This window comes from Protomyctophum parallelum, assembly GCF_964188405.1.
Source record: "Protomyctophum parallelum genome assembly, chromosome: 5".
NCBI lineage: Eukaryota > Metazoa > Chordata > Actinopteri > Myctophiformes > Myctophidae > Protomyctophum > Protomyctophum parallelum.
The window spans coordinates 4,483,610-4,497,428 of record NC_139702.1 but is presented as its reverse complement, the minus strand read 5'-3'; the positions used below and the strand labels follow the sequence as shown (position 1 = coordinate 4,497,428).

Here is a 13,819-nt window from a genome sequence, read left to right as displayed (position 1 = left end):
ATACAGCATGTTGTCTCACACCATGCTGTAGAGCTGGGTGATATATATATATATTCTTTTGGGGTGTTTGTGATATGAAATGTAAGGTTAATAATCACAGTAAACATCATGTCTTAAGTCCATATTCAAGTGACGTCAGTCACTTCAGTTCAGCACAGCTGAGGTGTGTGTGTCCCTGTCCAGCTGACCCTCGTTGACAGACCCTCTTTAGTGTGAGTGTGTCTGTAGTCTCTGTACACTAACAGACAGACCCTCTTTAGTGTGAGTGTGTCTGTAGTCTTTAGTGTCTGTAGTCTTTAGTGTCTGTAGTCTTTAGTGTGAGTGTGTCTGTAGTCTCTGTACACTAACAGACAGACCCTCTTTAGTGTGAGTGTGTCTGTAGTCTTTAGTGTCTGTAGTTTTTAGTGTCTGTAGTCTTTAGTGTGAGTGTGTCTGTAGTCTCTATACACTAACAGACAGACCCTCTTTAGTGTGAGTGTGTCTGTAGTCTTTAGTGTCTGTAGTCTTTAGTGTCTGTAGTCTTTAGTGTGAGTGTGTCTGTAGTCTCTGTACACTAACAGACAGACCCTCTTTAGTGTGAGTGTGTCTGTAGTCTCTGTACACTAACAGAAGTTAGTGAGTTCAACAGTACCTGTGCAATATGTTAACCCATTCTGACCTGAAATCAGATTCATACGAGGTTTCCACTGGACACACACTGGTCTGATTAACCCATTCTGACCTGAGATCAGATTCTAAAAATGTCAGTCGTTCTTCGATTTTTCAAAAAATAGCAGACCTACAAGCTCGTAGCGCGCCACTCGGTGGCGCGATATGAGCTTGTAGATCTGCTATTTTTCAATAGCTAAAGCATAACATGATGCTGACACCAAAATGGGTGCCCGGTCAGAATATGTTAAGTGGGACGTGTTCCTCAGTCATGTTGCAGGTCCCTTGGTGTGATCCATGGTCAGGCAATGCCCTCTTGATTGTTTATTGTATTACTTCACATTATGATACGGTTGATGATGCTGCGTTTGGTCGTGTAAATAATGTAAACTATTTTCACATTTTAATTAGATTTGTCCTTTTTTTTCCTTTATTTTTATTTGTTTATCTTATCTATCTTAATTGTCTATCCATGAATACGTACTCTGCTGTTGTTGCTTGTGTTTGTATTGTAGGTTTTCTGTTGTATGTGTTTGTAAAAAAATCTACAATAAAGTACTGATCATAATAAAAAAAAGAACAGTACCTGTGCAATGCATTATGGGTTTCTGCATACCGTGAATGTGTGCATTCTTACTACCAGCTAGCCTAACCCTACCAATTGCATTTGTGACCCAGGCCAGCAGAATGTGCCTCATGTCGCCAGAATGAACATGCCTTAAATCAATAAATAAACTCTTTTTTTTTTTTTATGTGATTTTCTTTTTTTTTCATATTAATACAGTTTGAATGTTGAAGAAGGTTTTCATTCAAACAGATTGTTCATTTGGGCAAATGAAATGTATACATTTATACGTCAAAGTGGGCTTGTTTTTTAACAAGTTTCTGGAGGCAGAAGAGCGCAGTTCCGAGATTTGCATGTTGGTTACGATTGGTCTGGAATCTCTTTGTCCTCAGGTTTCACGCTATGATCACCGCCCATTAGCGTGCTTGTGTTTGTAAACACAGAAGTATTCTGGGCATTTGGGTTAGACTTTACAGAAAATAAACAAAACCACGTATAGCTACTCGCTGAAATACACTTCCCAGCTTGGAGTCTTTCACCAACAAACAACAGGCTAGAAGCTAGCTAGCCTAGTTAGCTAGCCGTCTGTGTGTTAAAGAGCAAAGAGATCACACGTCTTTTCTTTTAATCACAACTCGCTCATTTCTTGCTCATTTAAAAAAAGGTTATATACTATGTAAACTATGAAATGCAGGCTTTCATTTGGTATATAGAACGTTTGTGTAGGCCGTCTCTAAGAAACGGTATCAATTGAAAAGGAAATGTCGGAAAACCGCTTAATTTTTTTCCTCGCGCACCCAGCAAAGAGCTACGTCTTTTCAAATACGGCCGTTAGTACTGTTAATTCAACATCCGGTGAGGGGAGGATACGGATCGTGTATGTATTGTGTAAATAAATCAGGGCATACAGTGGGTGGGCTTTAGACCCGGATGTAAGCCTTGCACACTAAATAGACACCCGATGTAGTATGAATCCACCCATCGAATGCACAGGAATTACTATAAATGAAACCAGGCATTGTGACTGCATGTGGACAGATCTGTTTATTAAAATAGCAAATCTACAAGCGCACAACATCATAGCCTGATGCGTCGATTTTATTTATTTAAAATACTGGGTCAATTGTCTGACTTTGATTGCTTAAAGTAGACCTGCATAAAATGGTGTACTGCAGCTATTTACAACCAGGTAGTGTATAAGTTAAATTGAACACTTAACTTAATATTTAATACTTGAATACTTATACTTAGTATTTAATACTTAGTACTTTCAAAAGGGTTTATTGGGGCACCTTACAAATTGCATTGTTTGTTCTACTGCTTAAACATGTCAGTGTTTCTAGTGTTGCACTGTTGACAGCTAAAACGTCCTATTGTCTCTTGTCCCTCCATTGTCACACCCACTTCTGTCCAGCTCTAAGGTGATAAAATGTTGTGAATATTGAAAAGGGCTTTTCTCAGCTTTGGGTGAAAGGCCCCAGTCATTTTAAAATGGTTATATCTCCTTCAATTATTGTCCAATTTCATTGAATGATACATCATATGAAAGCTTACATTCTGTACTTTAATAATCTGTAAAAATCTGAAAAATGGAAAAGGCGACATGAGGCATGTTTTGTTGGCACTGGTCACATTTATTTTACAGCCGTTTTGACTTTAATGTATTGTTCTGATAACTGAGTGAGAAAGACTCCGTCAGAAGTTAAGAGAATAGTTTTGAATAGAGAACCGTTTTGAATGGGGTGAACATAATATTGCTTTTGAATCGGACAAAATCATTTTTGAATCGATAATCGAGTTGAATTGAAAGAATCCATTTTTAATCGAATCGTGACCCGAAGAATCGGAATCGAACCGTGGTACAACTTACAAGATTCACAGCCCTACCATAGCGTCACACAAGCATCACCAGTAGCTGATCCACAAGCTCTAAAAGCGTTGTGAGGTTGTACGTAGGTCTTCAGATTTTGCTGGTTTTGAATTTCAATCTAGAAAAGTAACAGTTTTGGACATAAGGAGGTTTCATATTAGAACCAGATACGTGCCCAGCAGAAGCTCCACCTTCATCTCATCTAGTAGATTCGTAGAACGTAATGTCACAGACCTGTGGCTTTAACAGTGCGTTTTAACAGCGGGAGAACAACGGCGAGCAAAACAATAATTTCATTGGCTATCGCCTATAAATCGCCCGCTATTACCGGACGGTGTCGCCCCAAAAGATCAATTATTTTCAGGCGACGTTCCTCTGTCCACTTTTCGGCCATCGCCTGTTCGCCTGCTGTCGGCAGTAGTTGCCGCGTCCCGTTGACAAATAATGCACTTTCGCCCGCTGTTAAAACGCACAGTCTGGTGCAACTGGAAATGCCATGTTGTGGTGCCTCAATTGAACCCATTCTGACCGGGCACCCATTTTGGTGTTGGCATCATGTTATGCTTTAGCTATTGAAAAATAGCAGATCTACAAGCTCGTATCGCGCCACCGAGTGGCGCGATACGAGCTTGTAGGTCTGCTATTTTTGAAAAATCAAAGAACGACTGACATTTTTAGAATCTGATCTCAGGTCAGAATGGGTTAATCAGACCCAGTGTGTGTCCAGTGGAAACCTCGTATGAATCTGATCTCGGGTCAGAATGGGTTAATAGTGGGTTTTCTATCTGTGGCACCACAAAATGCCCCCCCCCCTGCTATGCCCTATAGCTCAATTCAAAGAGGCTTTACTGGCACAGGAAAACGTATGTTAACATTGCCACAGCACGTTAAAATGATACTAGAATAATAATACTAAGCATAAACGGCTGTATAACATTTTTGCAATGATATATATAGTGGGTAGAAAAATGTAATCAATCTCTCTCCCTCTCTCTCTCTCTCTCCTTCCACAGGCCCAGTTAACCAAAGCACAGGAAGAGACAGGATCCCTCAAACGGCAACTCCAAACTGTTAGTAAAACACGCACGCACACACGGTCTCATGCCTCTGAGCTACAGTATTGGGTGTTACTGTATGTGCTACACCTAAAGCTCTGCACATTTATAGCTAATCAAGGAACCTACCCTTGATCTCTGAGACACACACACGCTCGCTCTCTCTCGTTCTCTCTCTGCGCGTGGCCTCTCGCCCTCTCCCAGCAGCCAGCACAGCGTGTCCGCTGTTGCCGGGGAGACGTCAGCCCAGGCCGCGCCGATGAGAATTGACTCGCGGAATCCAACCTGTCTGGATGGAGCAGTATAATTACCTCTCCTGTCTTAAGACCAAAGACGCACTGACGATGAGCAGACACTATGAAATCGTTGCTGTCGGGCAGAAACCTCTTATCTTCATATTATTTATATGTGATGATGTATGATGATAAGAGCGCCCCTCACTTCACACGAGTGTTTTTGAGTGGTGCAACCACTCATATAGACAGCTATGTGTGTCCCTGGGTGCCGGGGTCCCTGGGGCCGGGGTCCCTGGGTGCCGGGGTCCCTGGGTGCCGGGGTCCCTGGGGCCGGGGTCCCTGGGGCCGGGGTGCCGGGGTCCCTGGGTGCCGGGGTCCCGGGGTGCCTGGGTGCTGGGGTCCCTGGGTGCCGGGGTCCCTGGGTCCCTGGGTGCCGGGGTCCCGGGGTGCCGGGGTCCCTGGGTCCCGGGGTGCCGGGGTCCCTGGGTCCCGGGGTGCCGGGGTCCCGGGGTCCCTGGGTGCCGGGGTCCCTGGGTGCCGGGGTCCCTGGGTCCCTGGGTGCCGGGGTCCCTGGGTCCCTGGGTGCCGGGGTCCCGGGGTGCCGGGGTCCCTGGGTCCCGGGGTGCCGCGGTCCCTGGGTCCCTGGGTGCCGGGGTCCCGGGGTCCCTGGGTGCCGGGGTCCCTGGGTGCCGGGGTCCCTGGGTGCCGGGGTCCCTGGGTGCCGGGGTCCCTGGGGCCGGGGTCCCGGGGGCCGGGGTCCCTGGGTGCCGGGGTCCCTGGGTGCCGGGGTCCCTGGGTGCCGGGGTCCCTGGGTGCCGGGGTCCCTGGGTGCCTGGGTGCCGGGGTCCCTGGGTGCCGGGTCCCTGGGTGCCGGGGTCCCTGGGTCCCGGGGTGCCGCGGTCCCTGGGTCCCTGGGTGCCGGGGTCCCTGGGTCCCTGGGTCCCGGGGTCCCGGGGTCCCTGGGTGCCGGGGTGCCGCGGTCCCTGGGTCCCTGGGTCCCGGGGTCCCTGGGTGCCGGGGTCCCTGGGTGCCGGGGTCCCTGGGTCCCTGGGTCCCGGGGTCCCTGGGTGCCGGGGTCCCTGGGTGCCGGGGTCCCTGGGTGCCGGGGTCCCTGGGGCCGGGGTCCCGGGGGCCGGGGTCCCTGGGTGCCGGGGTCCCTGGGTGCCGGGGTCCCTGGGTCCCTGGGTCCCGGGGTCCCTGGGTGCCGGGGTCCCTGGGTGCCGGGGTCCCTGGGTGCCGGGGTCCCTGGGTCCCGGGGTCCCTGGGGCCGGGGTCCCGGGGGCCGGGGTCCCTGGGTGCCGGGGTCCCTGGGTGCCGGGGTCCCTGGGTGCCGGGGTCCCTGGGGCCGGGGGTCCCGGGGGCCGGGGTCCCTGGGTCCCGGGGTCCCTGGGTGCCGGGGTCCCTGGGTGCCGGGTCCCTGGGTCCCGGGGTGCCGGGGTCCCGGGGTGCCGGGGTCCCTGGGTGCCGGGGGTCCCTGGGTGCCGGGGTCCCTGGGTCCCGGGGTCCCTGGGTCCCTGGGTGCCGCGGTCCCTGGGGCCGGGGTCCCTGGGTGCCGGGGTCCCTGGGTGCCGGGGTGCCGGGGTCCCTGGGTCCCTGGGTGCCGGGGTCCCTGGGGCCGGGGTCCCTGGGTGCCGGGGTCCCTGGGTGCCGGGGTCCCTGGGTGCCGGGGTCCCTGGGTGCCGGGGTCCCTGGGTCCCTGGGTGCCGGGGTCCCTGGGTGCCGGGGTCCCTGGGTCCCTGGGTGCCGGGGTCCCGGGGTGCCGGGGTCCCTGGGTCCCGGGGTGCCGCGGTCCCTGGGTCCCTGGGTCCCTGGGTGCCGGGGTCCCTGGGTGCCGGGGTCCCTGGGTGCCGGGGTGCCGGGGTCCCTGGGTGCCGGGGTCCCTGGGTGCCGGGTCCCTGGGTGCCGGGGTCCCTGGGTCCCGGGGTCCCTGGGTCCCGGGGTGCGGGGGTCCCTGGGTGCCGGGGTCCCTGGGTGCCGGGGTCCCGGGGTGCCGGGGTCCCTGGGTGCCGGGGTCCCTGGGTGCCGGGGTCCCTGGGTCCCGGGGTCCCTGGGTCCCTGGGTGCCGCGGTCCCTGGGGCCGGGGTCCCTGGGTGCCGGGGTCCCTGGGTGCCGGGGTCCCTGGGTCCCTGGGTGCCGGGGTCCCTGGGTCCCTGGGTCCCTGGGTGCCGGGGTCCCTGGGTCCCTGTGTCCCTGGGTGCCGCGGTCCCTGGGGCCGGGGTCCCTGGGTGCCGGGGTCCCTGGGTGCCGGGGTCCCTGGGTCCCTGGGTGCCGGGGTCCCTGGGTCCCGGGGTGCCGGGGTCCCTGGGTGCCGGGGTCCCTGGGTGCCGGGGTCCCGGGGTGCCGGGGTCCCTGGGTGCCGGGGTCCCGGGGTGCCGGGGTCCCGGGGTGCCGGGCGGGGTCCCTGGCTGGCTGGGTCTGTCCGTCCGATCACGAAAATAGCGTTTGGTTGGTTTTCACTAGCCTGGCTAATAAGCCAGACTCAAATCACACGGTCGTCGTGTGGTATTTGAGTCTGGAGAGGCTGTGTGTGGATCTTGTTTCCCGGGGGGGGGGGGCGGGTTGAAACATTTTCTCTTTGACGCAATTGGTCAGAGCTACTGGCAGTCAAAGGTCTCAAGCATTGAAAGTCACTGTACCAAAGCCCGCCCATATTGCATACCGTGTCCCGATTGGCCGCCCCAGTTCTCTGGTGTAGGAAATGGGCGTATACAATTGAGCCTCTCCAGACCGTAATCCGCCGGCTGGCAATTTTTTTTTTTGCCAACGGCTGATTCGGTCTGGTTTATTAACCAGGCTAGGTTTTCACAACCAAGTGTCACTGACTGTTGCGCAGCACACACACACACACACACACACACACACACACACACACACACACACACACACACACGGTACAGTCACTGTCATTTCTCCACCGTTTGGGACACTGGGCGGCTCGCCGGGCCTTGTTCCTGTGTTTCTGGAACTTCCGCGGACCCCCACATGGACCCCCACATGGGGTTGGGACCCCCACATGGGGTTGGGACCCCCACATGGACCCCCACATGGGGTTGGGACCCCCACATGGGGTTGGGACCCCCACATGGGGATGGGACCCCCACATGGGGTTGGGACCCCCACATGGGGATGGGACCCCCACATGGACCCCCACATGGGGTTGGGACCCCCACATGGACCCCCACATGGGGTTGGGACCCCCACATGGACCCCCACATGGGGTTGGGACCCCCACATGGGGTTGGGACCCCCACATGGACCCCCCACATGGGGATGGGACCCCCACATGGACCCCCACATGGGGTTGGGACCCCCACATGGACCCCCACATGGGGTTGGGACCCCCACATTGACCCCCACATGGGGTTGGGACCCCCACATGGGACCCCCACATGGGGTCGCACCACTCACTTCACACAGGTGTGATTTTCTTCTTGCGAATGAGCGCACAGATTGAACAGAATACATCGTCACACAAAAGCGTCAAAAGTAGCAGATCTTCAAGCTCAAGTTCTGAGCTTATGGATCTGCTACTGTTGCAATTTGAATCCTGAAAAGTAACACTTTTGGACATAACGTTTCCACCCAACAGAGACATACTGTAAAATGCTAAATTTACTCGGTGTACTCAAGTGTACAAAATGTAACCAAATTAACGCTAATAGGCAGGGCTGCACATAAGTGGTGCGCAGGTGCGCATGCGCGGTAAAAATTAAAAATGCGCTGTCAATCAAGCGCCGGGAAGCGCTTCTGCGTACCAACAGCTGGGGCCGCCCAGAATGATTATTATGGCCAGAATACTAGAAAATGTTGTGGCGAGAGCATTTCCCACCGACTGCCACTCAAAGTGGCTACTGGCCCAATCACAGCGCGTCCTTACTCAAAAGGGGGAGGATCCATGCTGCTTTCTGCTAGGAGCCTGGGAGGAGGCGGAGGGCGGTTGACAGGAAAACCTTACACAAATAGTTTCGTCTTCTCTTCTCCGTTTCAGATAGCAAACTACTGTAGTCCCCGGTGTAAAAGGTCATGCTTTGGATGCTTTGCACTCTTCCCATTTGCCGCTGTGCTTGTGTTTGTTTTCCGGCTGTTGGAGCAGCATGGTTGCTCGTGTGCGATGCCGTCTCAAAACCCGAATCCGAGGCAGAAACCATATTAGCGTCTCTCACAGCCTAGGCACCGGCCACCGACTTTTTACGGGTACTAAGGTTTTAGTTCCGACATAGTGGAGTGGGAAGAGTTTAAAGCATTGCGGACTGGCACTGCTGCTGCCCAACATGAACACCGTGTCTCGACATACTGTGCCTTATTATCGTAAAGTCGGGTAGTGTACACTGTTTATTTTTTTCACCGAGGAGCCATGTGTGTGTGTCTGACTGTCTGACTACGTACGTCGCCTCATCTAAAAACAAAAGGGAACTAGGGAAGCCTGATGTATGCTTCGCCGTACGATGTGTCGCATGTTAAAAAAATAGCTGATCTGCAAGCTCACAACGTGTCGCAACACGTTGTGAGCTAGTAGATTGGTTATTTAAATACAAAATAATAAAAAATCTAAATATTGCTTTGATGCTCATATCATATTATCCTTAGGAAGTATTAAGTTGTTAACTTGTTTTTATTATAATATGCATTCCATAGGGCTGGACCACACATGGACCTAGATTTTAGCAAATTTATATATTTTTAATAATGGGATGAATCTACAACAAGAGCCATTCTAGGGCTAAATCTAGAGTTGCAATACCCTCCATTGACTCCCCACTCATCCAATAAATATTGTTTTGCTATAAGTTATTCATCCCTCTTTTATCCATCTGGCGAGACGGGTCGCCGCATTTTAGGAGCACCAAGCAACTCCTCCAGGTGCTCTTCTGAGTACTAGACCAAAAAAGTTGTGTGCAGCCCTGCTAATAGGTCCATTTGTACAGGCACTGATCACTGTTGTCCAATATTTTGATCATGTCATTATAGGAGAAAATTAAATGGATTTCAAATTATTTTAGAAAAATTACAATAAAACAACCAATCTACAATTACATTGTGTTACAAACTACTTCCATTTGAGGAAACCTAATACTGGACAATATGCAAGGTATTATTGATGGGATGTCTTCATCACCCCACAGGGGGTTATTTCTCAACAATGACCACAGCTCGATGTCAATTATCCCACTTATTATTAATATATGTAAGAGCTTCAGTACACGCTATTGATGCTTTCATGTGAGGACTTTCCTTTTCAATAATTTCGGTTAGCAATGTTTTTAAATGAGAGAGAGAGAGAGAGAGAGAGAGGGAGAGAGGGAGGGAGAGAGGGAGGGAGAGAGAGACATAAGAGGTCAGATGAGCAGCGTGGATACATTAGAGGAGAAGGGAAGGGAACAGAACAGCAGGGCTGGTTGGATAGATTGATGAGGGACATGACAGAGACAGTATTGATCTGTTTGTCCGTCTGTCTGATGAGGAGGAGGAAGAAGGAGAAGATGATCAGATTCAGGGCTGAAATGGAAGCGATGATCATGTGGATTTCTCTCTGCAATGTGAGACACATCTCTGCTTCTTAAACCATTTCGTGCAAAAAGAACCCCAAAATGATTTGAATTTGACCGTGGACCCCCATATGAAAATGTTTTGTGACAGGGACCCCCAGAAGAGAAGATTTGTGTTTAAAAAAACACATCAATCAAATAAATGAAGTCCCTCACATTTGAATGCAGTACATCCTGCACATACTGTACATTCATTAAAACTCTGAGCAATGACTGGGGAGAGAGTCTGGGAGCTATGAGTCTATTATAATGATGCAGAAGAAAATATTTAAAAAGAAGGGAAAAAGGTTATATCCATCAAAATATGTTGACATGGCACACCAACTATCTAGAAAATAAAAACATGGCACTTAATTTCATAAAGGTTGCAGACCCATGCCTTACACACTGGAAGCGTAACAAAATAAAACAATCCTAAAACGAATCGCATAATATTTCACGTCTTAGTTGACCTTTCGTCCTCTTACGTTTCCTTCACTCGCTGTCTCTCTCTCTCTCTCTCGCTCTCTCTCTCTCTCGCTCTCTCTCTCTCTCTCTCTCTCCTCTCTCTCTCTCCCTCCCTCTCCCTCTCCCTCTCCCCTCTCCCTCTCCCTCTCCCTCTCTCCCTCTCTCTCTCTCTCTCTCTCTCTCTCTCTCTCTCTCTCTCTCTCTCTCTCTCTCTCTCTCTCTCTCTCTCTCTCTCTCTCTCTCTCTCTCTCTCTCTCTCAGGTCGAGGCGGAGCTGGAGTCGGTGAAGAAGCAGCAGGCCTCTGTTGCTGATGGCACCTCTGTAGTGTCCAAAGAGGAAGTCAACTCACTCAGGTAGAGGGCACCACACACACACACACACACACACACACACTGTCAGATAGCAGAGATTGATGCCCACAGCTAAGCTTGGTTCTGTTACCCCACCCAGACCTGACATCCTATCCGGTGCATCTATTGTCATCCTGTACCGTCAACACAAAGGACAGTCATCATTTAACAGATTCTATACATAGGACGTCTGAGAACGTCATAAGGATCCCGAAATATTAGTACTATTGACGTGTGAGGACGTCCTAGCGACGTCCCAGCGACGCGGGGCGAGATAAGAATATTCAGAATTGTTCCTATTTTTTTTTTTGGCATTTCGCTTTTCGCTTGCCGTATGCTAACGCTCAGTGCAACTATTAGCTTGTCATTGACTCCCATGTTAGCGCGGCGGAAAGAATGACTCGTATCTCCTAATCCAGGGCGCTCTCCGCGGTGATGAATGGATCAATATGCTGGCGCTTCATTTCTGTTCCTCATCCGTCTCTCCCGCAAAATATGAACGCTTTTTGGAGCATAAAACAATATATTAAGATGATCGGGGATGTGAGGTCCCTTTGTAAAGTCAACTTTTTTTAGGCAAGTGTTTCCTGTTTCATGGCTTTCAAAGTAAAAGCGATCAGACAACTCTGGCACTCTATAGCGTTTATTTTGAAGGCACTTCCTGTACTAAATGGGTTAACATGATGGCTGGCTGCGTGTGTACTTGTATTACTATACTTGTGAGGGTCTCGATGTCCTCACAGGTATAGCAAAGTTTGAGAAACTACTTAGGAACAAATGCAAATAGGGGATGCAGGCCCCACCCTGTTAGGATGCAGGCCCCACCCTGTTATATGCAAATAAGGGATGCAGGCCCCACCCTGTTATATGCAAATAGGGGATGCAGGCCCCACCCTGTTATATGCAAATAGGGGATGCAGGCCCCACCCTGTTATATGCAAATAGGGGATGCAGGCCCCACCCTGTTATATGCAAATAGGGGATGCAGGCCCCACCCTGTTATATGCAAATAGGGGATGCAGGCCCCACCCTGTTATATAGCCGTTGTCTGTTAAAACAGTCTCACAGCACAACAACAACGCGCTGTGAGCTTGTAGATCTGCCACTTTTGACGAATTCCCAGCATTCTCCTAAATATTGATCGTCCTCACAACTTAAAGGTGTAGTGAAATGAAAAAGACGTTTTTCACACTTTTAGACCATATTATATGGGCATACCTAACAATGGATGCCAAAAAAATGTGAAAATTCTCATTTCTGTGTGTTTTTATATCAAAGGTCCATAAAAACGATTGCATTATTTATTTATTAAAACGAAAACGTGCTGCGTGATGACGTGTAGAGATACACATCGATAAAAGCCAATAACTATGAAGCTCACCCGTTTAATTCCCCATATTTGCGCCTCCGTCCATCACAGCTGCTACTGATTACAGAATACTCCGTTTTTATTTCCATTCCAGATAACATCCAGACAGTGTATTACTCGCTTTCAACTTAATCATCACGCTAGAATATGTATCTGAAAACATTATATGGAAGAAATAAGCCACATAACAGTAAACTGGTTGTGCTGGCCGACCATATGATTTATAAACAAACAACACCACGCTGTTGCGCCTAGCATTAGCGTCCCATCGCCTGAAGGGATGCGACGCTCTGATTGGTTCAGAAACTTCAGACCGGTGTTTCATGTTGAAACACCATTTTCATGTTGTTCACCATTTCCGTTTCACTACACCTTTAAGTATTGTAACACAAACGTGTGTGTGTGTGTGTGTGTGTGTGTGTGTGTGTGTGTGTGTGTGTGTGTGTGTGTGTGTGTGTGTGTGTGTGTGTGTGTGTGTGTGTGTGTGTGTGTGTGTGTGTGTGTGTGTGTGTGTGTCCAGGTTGAAGATTGAAGACCTGGAGTCGTCGCGGCAGCGCTTGGAGGAACAGAACACCGTTCTGGAGATGCGTCTGGAGAGAAACAACCTGCAGGTGCGTTCTTCTTCTTCTCTCTTTTTGTAGAGATGTCGGCCCCGCCCGTTCTCCCCCCGTGATGGATTGACTCGCCCCGGGCACGAAGGAACCAATTTAACCCATTCTGACCTGAGATCAGATTCATACGAGGTTTCCGCCGGACACACACTGGTCCTGATGAACCCATTCTGACCTGAGATCAGATTCTAAAAATGTCAGTCGTTCTTCGATTTAAAATAAATAAATAGCAGACCTACAAGCTCGTATCGCGCCACTCGGTGGCGCGATATGAGCTTGTAGATCTGCTATTTTTCAATGGCTAAAGCATAACATGATGCTATAACACCAAAATAGGTGCCCGGTCAGAATGGGTTAATAACCCGAGAGGCACCCCGACCACGAACCCCGACGGCGGATTGATTCAGACCGACCCGTCCGTCAGACAAATCTGACAGCTTGTCAAGCACGATTGGACCCAGGTGTGACTCAAGCGGGAGTCTGTTGGGAAAGGTTATGGGACCCGGGGCTTATTAACCACCTCCTCTCATTGGCTGAGGGGATTAGCCACGACTGATTTCAGTATGGTGATTTTTTTTAAGATTAAGGATTTTTTAGAATGGGTCTTAACTAGCAATATAATGCATATCCTATTGCTGCACGCACCCAGAATCACTCTCTGACACACTCAATCTAGTGGTAATGTACATACACACACCAGGGTGTCCTTGTTAACACAATTAAAACATAGGACGTGTGAGAACGTCATAAGGATCCCGGAATATTGGTGCCTACGACGTCTGTGGACGTCCTAGCGACGTCCCAGCGACGCGGGGAGAGATAAGAATATTCAGAATTTTTCCTTTTCTTTTTTTTGGCATTTCGCTTTTCGCTTGCCGTATGCTAACGCTCAGTGCAACTATTAGCTTGTCATTGACTCACATGTTAGTGCGACGGAAAGAATGACTTGTATCTCCTAATCCAAGGCGCTCTCCGTGGTGATGAATGGATCGATATGCTGGCGCTTCATTTCTGATCCTCATCCGTCTCTCCCGCAAAATATGAACGCTTTTTGGAGCGTAAAAAATATATATTAAGATGATCGGGGATCTGAGGTCTCTTTGTAAAGTCAACTTTTTTAGG

The 13,819-nt window shown here is 50.2% G+C and overlaps 1 protein-coding gene across 1 annotated transcript in view; it reads left to right on the top strand.

The window, feature by feature from the left end:
* Positions 1-13,819, top strand: part of mad1l1 (mitotic arrest deficient 1 like 1) — a 157,220-nt gene that overhangs the window by 61,284 nt on the left and 82,117 nt on the right. Inside the window, exons 13-14 of the mRNA XM_083764745.1 lie at positions 4,097-4,153; positions 10,629-10,720. Coding sequence (XP_083620871.1) covers positions 4,097-4,153; positions 10,629-10,720 — 149 coding nt within the window. The remainder of the gene's footprint in view (positions 1-4,096; positions 4,154-10,628; positions 10,721-13,819) is intronic.